The 17466-nt window shown below is 40.8% G+C and overlaps 2 protein-coding genes across 2 annotated transcripts; one reads left to right on the forward strand and one right to left on the reverse strand.

Annotated features, from left to right (window-relative positions):
* Positions 1-7499: 7499 nt before the first annotated feature.
* LOC130909040 (uncharacterized) lies at positions 7500-9382 on the forward strand. The gene is made up of 2 exons (XM_057825094.1): positions 7500-7697; positions 8300-9382. Exons 1-2 carry the CDS (start codon positions 7500-7502, stop codon positions 9380-9382), a joined length of 1281 nt encoding a protein of 426 aa, XP_057681077.1.
* A 446-nt stretch (positions 9383-9828) lies between these two features.
* On the reverse strand, positions 9829-12205 carry LOC130908813 (uncharacterized). Its single transcript, XM_057824625.1, has 7 exons — positions 11762-12205; positions 11293-11358; positions 11078-11143; positions 10827-10895; positions 10528-10596; positions 10204-10293; positions 9829-10083 (listed from the first exon to the last, which is right to left on the reverse strand). The coding sequence occupies exons 1-7, from the start codon at positions 12174-12176 to the stop codon at positions 9839-9841; spliced, it is 1020 nt and encodes a 339-aa protein (XP_057680608.1). The 5' UTR covers positions 12177-12205; the 3' UTR covers positions 9829-9838.
* Between the last annotated feature and the right edge of the window lie 5261 nt (positions 12206-17466).

Below are 17466 nucleotides of genomic sequence, written 5' to 3' on the forward strand. Positions count from 1 at the left end.
AGTCAGAAAAGGGTGGAGTGCCCTCTCCGGGTCGGAGATGAGATCCTGCCCCAAGTGGAGGAGTTCAAGTACCTTGGGGTCTTGTTCACGAGTGAGGGTAGGAGGGAGCGGGAGATCGACAGGCGGATCGGTGCAGCGTCTGCAGTAATGCGGACTCTGCACCGGTCCGTAGTGGTGAAGAAGGAGCCGAGTCAAAAGGCAAGGCTCTCGATTTATCCGTTTTTTCTACATTCCTACCCTCACCTATGGTCACGAGCTGTGCGTCATGACCGAAAGAACAAGATCCCGGATACAAGCGGCCGAAATGAGTTTAATCCGCAGGGTGTCCGGGCTCTCCCTTAGAGATAGGATGAGAAGCTCGGTTATCCGGGAGGTACTCTAAGTCGAGCCGCTACTCCTCCACGTTGAGAGGAACCAGCTGAGGTGGCTCGGACATCTTGTTAGGATGCCTCCTGGATGCTCCCTGTTGAGGTATTCCGAGCATGTCCTACTGGCGGGAAGCCCCGGGGAAGACCCAGGACACATTGGAGAGACTTTGCCTGGTATACCAAACTCACCGCTGTTCCAGCGATTGAGTCTGGCGACCGTGTTGCCATGTTGACTTTTGGCAATGACTTGTTTCAATGTGTTTTTGGTTAATTAAAACTGGTTTTACCGCGGATTGGAACATATTCTCGGCTCTCCCGTTCGTCATCTGTGTTGTTGTAGAGACGACTTTCGGCGCGCAAGAGTGACGTTAACCGTTAAGAACACGTCACGCAAATAAACGAATCTGATTGGACGGTTGATTTTGTAACTTGCTTGAGAGGTCGTTAATGGGCTGGGTCCCAGACTATTTCTCACAGTGTTTGAAAAATACAGGGAGAATAGTCTGGCTGTGCCAGGCAAGGAGAGACAATGTCTCTCGGCTGGCCTAGGAACGCCTTGGGATCCCGCCGGAGGAGCTGGTTGAAGTTGCTGGGGAGAGGGAAGTCTGGGCTTCCCTGCTAAAACTGCTGCCCCCGCGACCCGACCTCGGAGAAAGCGGAAGATGATGGTATGGTATGGTATGGTAACTGGTAAGGAGTTGAAAATATGATGGTTGCATGATGACAAATGTGCTCCCTCACTTAGGGTAATGTGAGACACCTCCTGTATCTATGTCTCACATTACCCAAGTCTCCCCGACAACAATGAATGGTACTGGTTTAGAATAATAAAAATCATAAAGCTTAAACTACTCACGCAGTTTGCACATTTAATTGATTCTTTCACATACCACCAGAGGACACTTGGATACCACTCTTTTAGAATCACGATTGTAATCACAGTTAATGCATTCATTTGCTAGTCTTGTGTGGCATTTTAATTAGTCCATAAATCCTTAGTTATTTGGCATTTCTGTCTTGTTAAAAGCCACAATATATTAAGTGGAATGCCATTCCATTTCTCAGTTGAAATAAATTCAACGTGGAGCAAAGTAATTGGACTGAATGCTTTGACTTGAAGCACTGGCCATAAAAGTGAGCACACCCTTAAGTGCAAATGTCCAAATTGTGGCCAAAGTGTTTTTTTCTGTTGCTTTTTGCCTCCCCTGGGAATATGAAGACAACTTCAATACAGTTGGATAGAAAGCACACTTTTGTGCACATTTTTGTGTGAACAAGACCACCTGCTTGACATTCTCCAATGTTTCTTTCCTATTCCTCATCCTTGCTTTCGTGAATAACCTGCTGCGGGAGTCGATGAGTGAAAGGGGAAAATGGATCATTCGGCAGGCTGCTTTTGCACACTGCAGTGCTTTCTTACTGCTGCATATAGACTAGAGTCCGTGGAGCTACATCGCCTTCTAAGGTGTGAGATCCCACTTCGAGCTATACATTTATTCTGAGTGTCCTGTACTGCAGTGGGTGGACAGATTTCCCCTGAGAAAAGTCCAAATGCAGTTCAAACAAGTTTCTTTCCATAAATTTGCAGCCCTGATTCAGAATTGAATCTGGCACTCTTTCTCCCCCCAATTTGAATTCTGCCTAGTGCTTATGGGTAATGAATGATATTAAGCGTGACTTACACTGCAACACTAACTGCGCCTCTGGGAGGAGATGGAGACTGTGCAATATTAGTGGGAAGGCAGGGAGGGGCACTGTTTGTCCTGACGTGAAGAATTGCTTGTCAAGGCTGTAGACAGTATGCCAGTGATGGATAGCTGTAGATGGATGTCGGCCCCCATGCAGCTCTGCTCTGCTGAGGGCATGCAGAGGAAGTGGAACAAACAAATGCATTTAGAGCTGCATAATTACGCAGCTTAAGGTATTACTTAAAGGAGGCATACTGTACTGTGGGGAATGGACTTTTTAACTCATTGCCAGCCATTGACGACGAATGATCGTTGCCAGCTTCTCCCAGATTGGACGTCTGACACCGTCAATGGTATTGAAATAGCAATATTCACTGCAAGGGGGTAGGTTTGGTCTTGACATTGGTCGGGAATATATAACCGTGGTCTTTTTGTTGGGGACGGGACATTAATAAGATCGAACAAATTGGGTGGACAGGGGTCAGGGCTACATTTTTTTTACAAATATCAACATAATTAACTCATTTACAGCCATTTTCACCACAGCAAGGCCCTTCGCTCCCGGACGTTTTTTCTGGATTTCGACTGATTTTGCAAGGCCCACAGAAAATTCTGTTCTATTGCTATATAAACATGGAACCCAAAGGTTAAGATAAAGATTCGACTCTCTTCTTTCAGCAGAAAAAAAGTAAGTTAATATCTTTTTCCATTCTTTAGAAATCAGCATTAGAAAATAGCTTAGTTTGAGCAATTTCTGATGAAAAAACGGAGAAAATGAGCTTTTTGTAAACGCATACATTTTAAACATAATTTTGACTTGAACAATGCTATTTTTTGCATTAGTTACATTCCAAACATCTGAATAATGTTTTCCTTTTACAAAATACCATGAAAAACCAGACAAATTGAGCTTTTGATAGCAAAGCAACAATTTATTCACACATGACTACTGAGAGATGACCGTTTGTCGCCGAGATGACACCGTTGTCGCCATGTAAACTTTTTCCTCATCGTTGTCTGTCTCACAAAGATGGATTATTTTTGCGTTTCTGCAGGGTCTGCTTGGCGAGCTGCTGCACTGGGGGTCTCCCAGGCGTCCTCTCGTTGTTTTGTTCGGTCAGAGCGCCGCCTGGCATCATGCCGCCAGCGCTCCGACCATGCTGCCCGGCCGTTCACTGCTGTTGAATCGGGTTGCCTGGTCTTACAAAATGCGCTACTGCTTCCAGTGGCCAGTTTTATTGCTTTAAAATGGGCTTGGAGCGTTGTTCTTTGTTTCTCAGATACAGCAGAAGCTATATATGCTTCTTATAAAAAAATTTTTTTTTAAAACGCAAAAGACGTATAAATACGTTTTTGGGACAGTGAAGCATTTAAAAATAGAAAGTATTTATACGTTTCTGGGAGCAAATGAGTTAATTGATAAGCAATTGATCACATAAATAAAATAAAAATGAAAATAGGGGAGAAGGGGCTAAACCTCGGTTTACTACATTTCTCACAGTTTAATTAACGTTAACAGTAGAAAAGCCAAACACACTTCTCTCTCAGCAGCTTCCTACTCAAGTTTTGCAGGTTAGCAAATTTACACAGTTTAATGTTATGCTAACTTTCATCATAGACTTCATAATATACTGACGGGACGCGGGGCCGATTAATAGGGGGCCTATCGCTGTCAAAGCTGACCAAGTGGAAACACCTGGAAATTTTTGTGAATAAATGCTTAAATCCATGAATTCTTTATAAATATGGACGTTAAACAGTCTCGATTCTTGGTTATGTGGAACGTGCTGCTAGTCTTTAAGCCACTGTGGCGCCGCCTTAACACAAAGAGCTTTTTACGTTGAAAATTCTTGTGAATAAATGCTTAAATCTCTGAATTCTTTATAGATATGGAAGTAAAACTGTCTTGATTAAAAGCAAAAAAACGGGCAGTTAGCATTTTTTTACGTAAATATGTTGAATGTGCTGCTAGTCTTTAAGCAACTGTGGCGCCGCCTTATCACCACAAAGAGCTTTTTACGTTGAAAATTCTTGTGACAATGCTTAAATCCCTGAATTCGTTATAGATATGGACGTAAAACAGTCTCGATTCTTGGTTAAAAGCAAAAAAAAAAAACGGGCACTAGCATTTATTTTACATGAATATGTCGACTGTGCTGCTAGTGTTTAAGCCACTGTGGCGCCGCCTTATCACCACACAGCTTTTTACGTTGAGGATTCTTGTGAATAAATGTTCAAATCCCAAAATTTTTTTACAGATATGGAAGTAAAACAGTCTCAGGTCTTGGTTAAAAGCAAAAAAAAAAACAAAAAAAAAAAAGTAACTGTCAAATGTGCTGCTAGTCTTTAAGCCACTGTGGCGCCGCCTTATCAACACAAAGAACTTTTTATGTTGAAAACACTTGTAACTAAATGCCTAAATCCCTGAATTTGTTGTAGATATGGACGTATAACACTCTCGATTCTTGATTAAAAGGGGGAAAAAAAAGGGCATTAAGATTTATTTTACATAAAAATGTCGACTGTGCTGCTAGTCTTTAAGGCACAGTGGTGCCGACTTATCACCACACAGCTTTTTACATTGAAAATTCTTGTGAATAAATACCTGAATTCTTTATAGATATGGACATAAAACAGTTGTTACGAGTACCCCTGGTGGTCAGGGGCCGCGAGCGTAACATAAGAGGTGCAGGTGTGCAAGGAGGAGGCAGTGACAAATCAAAATTGCAAATAAAAAGTTTATTTAACAGAAAAGAAACAATGGACACAGAGCACACAAACATTTACCCAACCCCCTGCACTATGCAGCAAACACCAAATAAACAGTTCAAAAACCCCAACTAAAACTAGAGCCCAAAACAATCCCCAAACTAAAACACTACAGTGACAGGCACCTATTGTGCCCCAAAATACATGGATGGTGTTGCCGCTCTATCTAATGGACTAATACAGAGGGTTACCTACGTGAGGTGGGAGACACGATGTATACCTGCAGGTGTATAGCTAAAGTCCCTACCTCTGTGCTCTGCGCCAACCTAAAGAAAAAAGACAAAAGAGATCACTAATAAACAAGTGGCAGAAAGCAGACTGAAACAAACAGAATCAAAGTCAAAACATAACAGGCTTCAACAAACCAATACAACCAAATTGAGAGCTGCCACCACCTCTCCTGAACCAAGCAAACAATTCAACTTATATAGTGGCAGGACGAACAGATGATTGGATGATGAGGAAGTGGTTCCAGCTGTGGAGGCCTTTTGTGATCACACAGGTGGAAACTACTGCAAAGGAAAAATACAGGTGAAAACCAACATAAACCAATATAAAGTGAAAGGGAAAACATACAAACCTGAACAAAAAGAAAAATTACTCCCCATCCGTAACAACAGTCTTGATACTTGGTAAAAAGCAAAAAGAATGGGCAGTTAGCATTCATTTTACGTAAATATGTCGAATGTGCTGCTAGTCTTTACACCACTCTGGCGCCGCCTTATCACCACAAAGAGCTTTTGACGTTGAAAATTCTTGTGAATAAATGCTTAAATCCCGGAATTCGTTATAGATATGGACGTCAAACACTCTCGATTCTTGGTTAGAATGGACATAAAACAGTCTCGATTCTTGGTTAAAAGCAAAAAGAATGGGCAGTTAGTATTTATTTTACGTAAATATATCAAATGTGCTGCTAGTCTTTAAACTACTGTGGCGCCGCCATATCACCACAAAGAGCTTTTTACGTTGAGGTTTCTTGTGAATAAATGCTTAAATCCCTGAATTCCTTATACCTGTAGATATGGACGTAAAACACTCTCGATTCTTGGTTAAAAGCAAAAAAACGAAAACAAAACAAAAAAAAAAAACGGGCAGTTAGCATTTATTTTACGTAAATATTGCAAATTATGACGCCAATGCTGCGGCGGTTAATTGATTTGATTTTTTTCACGTTTCAAAATGCATGCATTGTATGAAAAATATAATAATTTTTGAACACCAAAAATACTTTTTATTAAACAGAAAGTAATTATAGTACATCTGAAACAAATGATTATAACAATATATTTGAGAGAAAAAGCATGTAATTTTGCCTTATTCAAATCTTAATATGTGAACATTTAAATATGTAATCTAAAGTGCAATTACATTCATAAATGAATGGCTTCTGGTTTTTGAAATGTAAATAAACCAATCTATTGTGATAAAACAACAAAATTGCAATAACTGCTTTAACCATCAAAGTGAAGTCTAACTAACTGTAGTCTTGAAACAAATCTGAATAAGGAAAAACATTGCAATAAAATAATGCAAACTGGATAAACTTGAGAGTAGCTGAGATCTGTCATGACAGAACATCACTTCAATGATATCTGGCGCCATCTAGCGTCGTGAATGGGTATAGCGTCTAGACCGCGAATATAAGACGACCCCCACTTTTTCAATCTTATTTCAATGCAAAAAAACACTGTCATATATTCGGGCCAATACGGCAATTGCCTTGAATTCTCAAACAAATCACTCCAGAGACCATCCTTTCTGTTTGTATGCGCCGTTGGATTGCTGCAAGTGTTTAAGAATAACTGCGACCGACTTCAACCGACTGAAGCAGAGTGTGGGACTGCCCCCTACTTGAAGGCGTGGCGCAGTTTCTGTGGAATGTGTCCCATCAATATGAAGTCTATGCTCTGATGCAGGTCAGACCTTCAATGGGAAAATTAGTGGTGTTGTTCCCAACTCCACAACACTGACGTGGCTGCTGCTGCTGGCCAAAAAAACTTCTAATATCCCTCCTCTCCGAAGGAGGCGGAGGCGGCGGCATGCTGTCGTCATCAGCCAATCAAATCTGTGTTTGAGGAAAAATAAATGGACTGGCACATTCAGCAAGTGAAAGGGGGTAAATGTACAGTTGTGGTCAAAAGTTTACAAACACTTGTGAAGAACATAATGTCATAGCTCTCTTGAGTTTCCAGTTATTTCTACAACTCTGATTTTTCTCCGATAGAGTGATTGGAACAGATACTTCTTTGTCACAAAAAACATTCATGAAGTTTGGTTCTTTTATGACTTTATTATGCGTAAACAGAAAAAGTGATCAAATCTACTGGGTCAAAAATATACATACATGGATCTGAAAAAGCGAATCATTGACTTGAACAAGTCAGGAAAGTCACTTGGAGCCATTTCAAAGCAGCTGCAGGTCCCAAGAGCAACAGTGCAAACAATTGTTTAGGCGCTTTCGCACTGCAGGAACTTGAGTACTTAGCTCCTTTAACTATCCCGCCCTCCTGCAGTTCGAGGAGCTATCCTTCGCGAAGCAGTCGTGTTCGCACATGGGGTACTACGCCCAGTCAGACCTGCTGTGACGTTTTAGTGTGCGCCAGTGACGCATTATTTACTCGCCAGTCGTCACACCCACCAGCGGCGCATAAGCTAAACGGAAGACAACGAAATGGAGACCGTTGAAGACACCGCAGCAATTCTTGCAAGTTTGAAGGGAATCGTTTCCATCAGCGAGCAATCCCAGTGTCTAACGACGAGACTGGTAGCGCACATTAAAAGACAACAGAGTCAAAGGCAAGCGATGTTTCTTCGTTTCATGGAGACCGAAAGGGTAGCAGACGACCGTAGAAGACAAAGGAGGCTACGGGTAAGTGTAAAACAATGTATTTGACGTGTTTACTAAGGATGTAAGTGTTCACGTGTTTTTTTAACTGTTTTAACTTTACTTGCGTGCCGTCTGTTTTCTTTTGATGCATTTGAAGCCCTCATAAATTTACTAGCGCGAGCTATGCGATGTGTGCGGTCCTGCGGCAGTTTCCGCACGGACGCTTTAAGTGTCGGACACTCTGGAATATGTACGTGAAAAAAAGTCAAGGGAATAAATCTGTTATAATTGTTTTTTTTTTTTAAATTTTATTTCAGAACGAGGTGTTTTATATGTATTTGAAATATCATCCAAAAGAGTCTCGTTTATTTATTTTCACATATTCTATTGTTTACAATTTGAAAAATAAAAGCATTAAGTATATTTTTCCCAACCTTTTTTTGTAAAGACTTAATTGCACTGAGCACTTCAAAAACTGAACCAAATTTTAATTTTAGTGTACTGTTAGACCCCTACTGTTACTGTATACACATGTACTTTCATATGAACAAACATTTGAGCCAAGTTTGTGTTTTGTGTTTTTGAGTTTGTGACTTATGTTACCCAAAATACCCAAGAAAATAAGTTTTCCATTTCCATTTCAGATTTTGCAGCGACTCATTGCACAGCGATCCTCGCCATCTGTTTGGGTGCGAACAAAAGCCGATGACTGGTGGAGACAGGTTCTTCCCAGTTTTACAGACCAGCAGTTCGTGGAGAATTTCCGTACGTCTAAAGAGACATTTCAATACCTCTGTCGGCGTCTGAGGCCTGCAATGGAGAGAGTGGACACGACGTTTCGCCTTGCAGTTCCGTTAGACATTAGGATTGCTGTCGCCCTTTGGAAGCTCGCCACCAACTCTGACTACAGGAGCATAGGGCATATATTTGGGATTGGCCTTTCAACTGCCTGTGACTGTTTAAGAGAGTTCTGCTCCGCCGTGGAAGAGGTTTTGCTGCCAGAGGTCCTGAAAATGCCTAGCCTTGACAAAATGAAAGAACATGCACAGTACTTTGAGCAAAGATGGGGGTTGCCACAGTGTATTGGGGCTGTTGATGGCTCCCACATCCCAATTTTAGCACCCCAGCAGTACCATACAGAGTATTTTAATAGAAAAGGATGGTACTCGATTGTTTTACAGGCAGTTGTAGATGGAAGAGGTTTGATTTGGAACGCATACACTGGGCAACCTGGTAGCCTGCATGATGCCCGAGTGTTACGCTTGTCTGCTCTGTGGGAACTGGCTGAGAGGGGCAGGGTATTTTCACAGGAGTACATGAGTGTTGGAGGGCAGAATGTTGGCTACTACATCATTGGAGATGCTGCATATCCACTGAAAAGCTGGCTCATGAAGCCATTTGCAGACACTGGTGCCTTAACCAAAGAAGAGCAGACATTCAACGTGAAGACAAGCAGGGCAAGAGTTGTGGTTGAGCATGCTTTTGGTAGACTGAAAGGAAGGTGGCGATGCCTCCAAAAGCGCAATGACTGCAGCCTAGAGAGGATCAAGTCCATGGTGCTCACGTGCTGTGTGCTTCATAACCTCTGTGAAAGTCACAATGAGATGTGGAGAGAGGAGTGGAGCGAGCCACTGCCGCCAGACAGTCTTGTTCAACCACCTGCTACAGATGCTGAAGGTGTAGCTGTGCGTTCAGCCTTGATGCGCCACTTTGTGTTGCCCAACTAAATAGGTGTACACCACCACCCCATGACTCGTTTTTTTCCCCTTCCAAAATAAAAGTCTTAAATTTCATTCATGTTTTATGTGCATTATTATAAACCCATTTTCCATCTGTAGCTGGCTACAAAGGCCAATTTTTTTAATGTGGTGTCATGTGTTTACTACTCACACAATGTATTGCAAGCCACATGTTAAGGAATACTTCAGTGTACTAGTAATCAGACATAAAACATTGTGTTACTCAAAGTAATATTTTTTAATGAAAAGTCACACTGCAACACAAAAAAAAGTGCAAAATTAAGTTTAAAAATAATATATTGTAATGAAAAATCACACCAACAAAAGAAAAATTAACATGTGCAAAATTTGTTTTCAAAGTAATATATTTTACAGAAAAATCACACACTGCAACAATAGAAAAATTTAGATGTGAAATATTTGGTTGAGTCCAATTTCTTTTAATTAGGGTTTGTCATGCCGATTTGACATTGTGTTCATGATGTCCCGAATACCCTCCATTACCATCTGATGTTGCCGGCTGGACTCAGACAGCAGAGCCTGACACTGCTTTTCAAAGTGTTGATTTTGCTCTTCAAACACCTGTAGCATCCTGTCAAATTGTGCATTTCGTTGCTTTTGGTACTCTGCGTCCGAAGCCTGCCATTCCTGCACAGTTGCAAGCAGTGTGTCATTCTTTCTCCTCTTTGCTGCAAGAAATAAGGAAGGTGGAAACTCAGTGAAGAACTGGCTGTACACCACACTACAAGTTGTCCACAGGTTCTCACTATTTCTTGCCAAGATGCAGGAACAACAGATTATTTCCTTACCAGGTCTGGGATGGCAGTGGGTGCTGGCAGCTGGGCGGCGTTGGCTTATTATTTGTGAATCCGGACAAGCAGGAAACCGGTGTGTAGTTACTGAATTTCAAAGAAAAAAATAACATCAAGTTTCTCTTCAAATAACAAAATAATAACATCAGGTTTCTCATCCTTCATTATTTATATTTGTTGTGCTATCAGTTTTGTATATTTTCCTAATGAGACTTCAGTGCAGCAATGATATGATCCAATTAGGTTGTGAGTTCACTCAGCCAGGCTAACCACCATTATAGCAGCACACAATTTTGCACATAAAATACAACATTTCTTTACCTGATGTAAGCTGACTGGTACTGGCACTTTGTGGGGGCAAGGAATGGCAGGACATCACAACGTTGTTTTCTGGCGGGTACACGGGATAAACATTTTTGAATGAACAAGTTCTGAGACAAGTGGTGGTTTATAAAAAAACAAAAAACAAAAAAAAACAGCTCAATTAGTTACTTTTTTTCCTTTCAAACAAAGCATCAGTACCGCCATGATATGATCCCACCAGGTTGTAAGTGCACTCATCAAGCTAACCACCACTATAGCAGCACAGATTTTGCACATAAAAGACAATCTTTCTTTACCTGATGTAAGCTGGCTGGTACTGGCATTTTGTGAGGGCAGGGAATGGCAGGACATCACAACGGTGTTTTCTGGTGGGTACACAGGGGATAAACACTTTTGAATAAAAGTTCTGAGACAAATGGTGGTTAATAAAAAAAACTTAGCTCAATTATTTACTTTTTTCTTTTAAATGAGTACAGCCATGATATGACCCTGCTGGGCAACTAAAAGTTGTACAACAGCAGGGATTTTGCATGGACAGGTTTCTTACCTGATGCGGGTTGGCGGTTGTCACTCAGAAGGGGCATGGGATTGCTTGATAAAGCCATTGGTGTTTCTGGTGGTCAGAGAAATATTTTGGATTAGGCCTTATTTTAGATAAACAATAGGAATACCACACATCTTCTATTTACATTTAGCTAATGTAAGTTAGAGAAGATCACAAAAGTCAACATTTCTGAATGCATTCAGGCAGCATGACTTTACCTGATGGGCGACAAGGGGTACTGCAGGCAACAGGAATTGGATTTGATAGAAGAGATCTGTTTTGCTCTGTTTGAATAGAAACGCAATGCATCTCAACAACATAACATTTAAAGGGTTGAGAATTTAAAATTTCGTTGTGACAAAATCTAGCTTACTTTCTTAAGTGTACACACAACATCTTCTGATTCTGCTGTGTTATCTCGGTCAACATATCTGTACCGCAATGTCAACATAACTATGTATTTATTCACTTCCCTTTCTCCATTACAAAAAGTAAAACGAGACTAGTCATGTCTGACACTTAATGCGTCCGTGGGGAAACACCTTCAGTAATTCGGTTCCCCATGCAGCGTTTAGAATGCATTTTATCAGGGGAAAAATACAACAAAACTGACAGTGTACGCAAGTGAACCGAACCGAACATGCAAAAACAAACGGTTACACCCTTAAATAACTTCTTGTTCCATACCTTCAAGCAGCTGGGAGGGTGGGTTGTTCTCCTTCTGCGTCAACGACCGCAAAAGTGAAGCAGAGGAGTCTTTTGTTTCGGCGTTCCCATATGCTGGTCTGTGGCCCAATATGAGGTCGAGCGTCTCATACCATTTGCCAGTTTTTCTGTCTGCCCCGCTCTGGTTGTTGTGGTCTTTGATTTTCTTGTAGTCCTGTTTCAGTTTCTTCATTTTTTCCCTACATTGTTTTGCGCTGTGGTAAACCCCAGCCTTCTCCAGTTGTGCGCTTATCTCGGCAAATATTTTTATGTTGCGTTGCGACCCCTCAAGTCCTCTTTGGATGCTCGCAGTTGAATAAATAGCAAGGAGGGCTTTTACCTCCTCGTCGCTCCATTGAGCTTTTCCTGGCTCCATTGTTTTTCCTACTGGCAACATCAACAATTTACAGACAGAGTAGTTGTTTTTTAAATATGGCGGCTCCATGTGATGCGCGAAAAGTAAGGGGCGTGTTTGCCGCTGATTTCAGCGAATCACCAAAGAGCTACGTAATATCGTTCCTGCGGCCCCGCGGAAAGTACTCACTTCAGAGTCGGCGCTAAAATGTTGCTCGGAAGACGAGGTCCTCGTCCTACGTTCCTACATATCCGAACACACAAAATGACGTCATCCACCCCCAAAAGGGTCGAGGAACTGCGGATAGTTACAACAGTGCGAAAGCGCCTTTTGTAAGTATAAAGTGCATGGCTCTGTTTTGTCACTGCCACGATCAGAAAAAAAACGCAAGCTCTCACCTGCTGCTGAGAGAAAATTGGTCAGGAGGGTGAAGATACAACCGAGAATCACCAAAAAGCAGATCTGCCAAGAATTAGAAGCTGCTGGAACACAGTGTCCACAGTCAAGCGTGTTTTGCATCTCCATGGACTGAGAGGCTGCCGTGCAAGAAGGAAGCCCTTGCTCCAAAAGCGGCACCTTAAGGGTCGACTGAAGTTTGCTGCTGATCACATGGACAAAGATAGGAGGAAAGTTCTGTGGTCAGACGAAACAAAAATCGAGTTGTTTGGCCATAATGACAAGCAATATGTTTGGAGGAGAAAAGGTGATGCCTTTAACCCCAAGTACACCATGCCTACCGTCAAGCACGGTGGTGGTAGTATTATGCTGTAGGACTGTTTTGCTGCCAATGGAACTGGTGCTTTACAGAGAGTAAATGGGATAATGAAGAAGGATGATTACCTTCAAATTCTTCAAGATAACCTAACGTCATCAGCCCGAAGATTGGGTCTTGGGCGCAGTTGGGTGTTCCAACAGGACAATGACCCCAAACACACATCAAAAGTGGTAATGGAATGGCTAAATCAGGCTAGAATCAAGGTTTTCAAATGACCTTCCCAAAGTCCTGACTTAAACCCCATTGAGAACTTGTGGACAATGCTGAAGAAACAAGTCCATCCATGTCAGAAAGCCATCAAATTTAACTGAACTGCACCAATTCTGTCAAGAGGATCACTTTTTTCTGTTCACCCATAATAAAGTCATAAAAGAACCAAACTTCATGAATGTTTTTTGTGACAAAGAAGTATCTGTTCCAATCACTCTATCAGAGAAAAATCAGAGTTGTAGAAATAACTGGAAACTCAAGAGAGCCATGACATTATGTTCTTCACAAGTGTATGTAAACTTTTGACCACAACTGTACATAATGAAAATAATTCGATTCGATTCGATTCTATACAGCAGGGGTCCCCAACCTTTTTTGCACCACGGACCGGTGTTATTTGGGTCTTTTTTTTCACGGACCGGTGTTCTGACAAATTTTGTAACCCATCAAAAATTGCAACGATGCGGTTCTGCGCATGCGCGTAACGTTAAACATAGTGACAAAATGCGCAAATGCAGCGATTCCAAAGTAAACACTACAAACTTTCTTGAAAGGAAGGAATATTAACTTACGTTTGATCATGGAAGGACTTGTATAAAAGTTCTCCTCAGATTCATCCTGCCATGTAAGCTTCACACAACAGCTGCACACCGCGCTCACCATTAACGACTTCACTTTATCGTTAAACATTCATTAAGAAGCCCGCTTCACAAAGATACGATGTTGGAAATTGTAGCAAGGTTTTCAACGCTCTTGTCGCGATGTCAGGATATTCCAGAATTACTTTAATCCAGAAACTCGGTAGAGTTGTTGTCTCAAATGTACATTTAATAAGGTCGCCGTCATTTGCGATCTCTCTGTTTATTCACAAACAGATCACGAATCCACTCCTTCGCAGTTCGTGGGTCTTCGAGGTTGTAGGCTCGTCAGGTGCCCTTTTCGCCGTAAAAATATCCTTTTCGCCGTAAAAATATTTCCAAAGACGTCTGTTTTCCTGTTATCTTCGCTCGTGTGGGGGCTAATTATTTCCGGGAACAAATGTGCTGCGCCGCGGCCTAGTAATACGCTATTATCGAGGACAAGCGCACATAGATATATTATATACACAAACAAGATGTACTGCTAGTAGTCCAATCAATGGACTTGTATGACAACATTGTAATCTATCCCGTAGTATTATATCTAGAGTAGACAGAGATATTGGTGTGTTAAGCAGGGGCACAGGGTTAATTCGGCCAGAATGCGGTCGTCATTAAATTATTTTTTCTTTGCGGCCCAGTCGCAAATGCGCCACAGACCGGTACCGGTCCGCGGCCCGGCAGATGGGGACCCCTGCAATACAGGACATGGAAATAACTGAATTATCCATATAACTGGAGTCATTATATAATCCTCTTAAAAGTTTGTGGGGACAATTTGAGCATCCTGAAAAGTTGGTAGTGTTATGTACCCACCAACCTTATGCAAACCTATGCCCTTGGTTCACTGCCTACCCACCCAGTTCAAATTGATTAGACATTTCATTTCTTTCTTCCCTCCTCCACACTGCAATACAGTTTTTCACAGAACAGCAGGGATGAAAAAACTCTCTCTATAAATTACAGTGATTATTCTCAAAGCTGCATGCAGAACTAGAAATGGTTTTTCTTCAGTCCAACTGTTTTGAAATGAGACCTCGCATTCAAATCAGACGTCACTGCTAGACTGACATTTTAAAATTATTACGCATCACTGCCTGTTCAAACTAAACAAGTGCTTCTAAAACTTTTTTTTCCTTGAGTGACCCTAAAAGCGACAAAGAAAATTGTATTTTACAGTCAGTTTCATAAAATATTCATTTGGATATAACTGAATACATTCAAAACACGTTTACTTCATTTATCATCTTATATAGTGAGATGTACCTTCTACTTTATACATTATCAAAAAGACACTTAGTGTCTTGTTTGAGTATATAAGGCGGGACTTCGGCGTGTAAGTCCTAATTCCCGTTCAAGATGATAAAATGATGATCAATGAAATTTATGGGGGGAAAATGTACTGTTTCATTTCCATGGCAGATGTTCAATTAAATTGTGTCATAGAATATCGATGTCTATCCTTATATATAAATGGAACACTGTCAGTGTGCGTGTCTGCGTGTTTTTTCCCTGTTGACTCATAAATGGCTGGGTGGATTTTGGCGAAAATAGTTGTATTTTATGTTTATGGGAGTGTTCTTAGATGGAGGCCTACAGAGATCAAACCCATTTAGTGCTGAAAGTTAATTCAAAACTCCAAAATTATAATTGAAAATGCGGCCTGATTGTGGAGGCAATAGCGCCGTCTTTTCGGCAAAAGACGCAATTGCAATGTCGCAGTTGGCTTTCAAAGTTTACCTACTTCAAACTGTACAAATTTAAATGTGCTGTGATGATACTTTGTGGCTCTAAATACTCAACAAGACACTTGATTTAAAAAAAAAAATCCGGAATATTATTAAGGGATTAATTTCTGCTGGATATTCATACTGTAGCGACTGTTATGTATTAAGTGTTACGCCCGCAATGATTCATTGGTAGTTGCGGCAATTATGATTGAGTGGTGGTTGGCAATATTATGTTCTGGTGTTTTCTGTTCAAACAAGGCACTGTCTCTTGGGGTCGTGCGGTGTATGGTGCACAAGAGTAGCAGGTGGGGAAGTTAAAAACCATCTTATTCTTCTCCACGTCGCTTTCACACAATGCTGTACACAGTGATGGGAAAGCGAATGGGCATTAACCCCTTTATACTGTCTTTTTACTATTTATCCATTACAGCTGTATTTCAAAGGAAAGTATGTCTTATCTGCCATTTGGTTGCATTGCCCACCCTAAAATTAACGCACTCGCGTAATCAAAGCATTACGGTAAATGCATTCCGACTGCGCGGCAAGGCAGTTGACTTCCGTTTGCTCGCGTTGTTCCCAACTCCTAAAAACACTCAAAAAATATATAACGCCATCAGAGGTGTAGCAAGGTCCCCGGGGGCCCCAGGCAACAAGCAACATTAAGGGGGACAGTTGGACTTGGAGCAATAGCATATTTAATAAAAGTATAATAACTAGGGCTGACAAACGATTAAAAATTTTAATCGAGTTAATCAAAGCTTAAAAATTAATCATAATTAATCGCAATTCAAACCATTTCTAAAATATGCCATATTTTTCTGTTAATTATCGTTGGAATGGATAGATAAGACAAGATGGATATATACATTCAACATACTGTATATAAGTACTGTATTTGTTTATTATAACAATAAATCCACAAGATGGCATTAACATTATTAACATTCTTTCTGTGAAAGGGATCAACGGATAAAAAGACTAGTAATTATTAAAAGATAAATTTGAGTACAAGTTATATTAATTTTATATTAAAACCCCTTTGTCCGTTTTCGTTTTAATAAAATTTGTAAAAATTTCAATCAGAAAATAAACGAATAGCTCGCCATTGTGGAAGGTAGTGATTGAAATACACAACAAGATGTCAAGGGTAACTTTTAAATTAATTAGAGATCTAGCCAAGTTTTTCTAGTGCGTTTTGCCCCTCGACTGACGCAGTAGTTTCCAGGTTCATTGTACTTTAAGTTCATTTGAGTGTTGACTTTACAACGTACGAGACCTCTGATAGTTTGTATATTGTGACTAAATATTGCCATCTAGTGTATTTGTTGAGCTACACGAAATGTTTGAATAGAGTTTGACCAAAGTCTGAGTATTATTTTGCATAGCTATTTTGATTGGGAATGCCAGTTCTCTTTGCATTGAGTGCTTTTCTTTTTGTGAACATTATTTTTTTTTGAGGGATAGGAATATTATTTTTGTTGTGTTTCAGTAAATGATACTGTAGCGACTTAACTGTTCCGCCCAAATGCATGATGGGAAGTTGGGCAACCATGACTGTCAGTAGTGACTGAAAATGGTATATCTTCTCTGCGTTGTGTTCAATACAGGGTGTTAAGAAAAAGATTATCTCCTGTTATTATACCCCATGTTGCTCGTCACAATAGATATAATTGTTGTGGAAGAGATGCCAAAGTTTATGGCAATAAATAGCGTGGCCCCAATGAAAGCCTGAGTCCACTCCTTTCCTTTGTCCCTCTGCCTCTTAGCTCTCAACATACTGTACATAAAACCGTGCCATTGTGGTCTGTTTGCAGCAGTGCATGATTGGGTCGTCCCGCGCATGCGTTAAATATTTTAACGTGATTAATAATTTAAAAAAAAAAATTACCGCCCGTTAACGCGATAAATTTGACAGCCCTAATAATAACATCTCAGTTCATCATAGAGCGCTTTTTAGGACAGTCAAAGTGCCCGGCTTT

The sequence above is a fragment of the Corythoichthys intestinalis genome, chromosome 20 (genome assembly GCF_030265065.1).
Source record: "Corythoichthys intestinalis isolate RoL2023-P3 chromosome 20, ASM3026506v1, whole genome shotgun sequence".
In the NCBI taxonomy this organism is placed as follows: Eukaryota; Metazoa; Chordata; class Actinopteri; order Syngnathiformes; family Syngnathidae; genus Corythoichthys; species Corythoichthys intestinalis.

Bases quoted from the DNA above. Each gene is read 5' to 3' on its own strand.
- LOC130909040 (XM_057825094.1), top strand. From the start codon at position 7,500: ATGGAGACCGTTGAAGACACCGCAGCAATTCTTGCAAGTTTGAAGGGA. The intron at 7,698-8,299 runs GTAAGTGTAAAA...TTTCCATTTCAG, and splicing joins GAAGACAAAGGAGGCTACGG to ATTTTGCAGCGACTCATTGC.
- LOC130908813 (XM_057824625.1), bottom strand. From the start codon at position 12,176: ATGTTGCCAGTAGGAAAAACAATGGAGCCAGGAAAAGCTCAATGGAGC. The intron at 10,896-11,077 runs GTAAGAAACCTG...TGTACCCACCAG, and splicing joins CAACCGCCAACCCGCATCAG to AAAACACCGTTGTGATGTCC. The intron at 10,294-10,527 runs GTAAAGAAATGT...TTTGAAATTCAG, and splicing joins TACCAGTCAGCTTACATCAG to TAACTACACACCGGTTTCCT.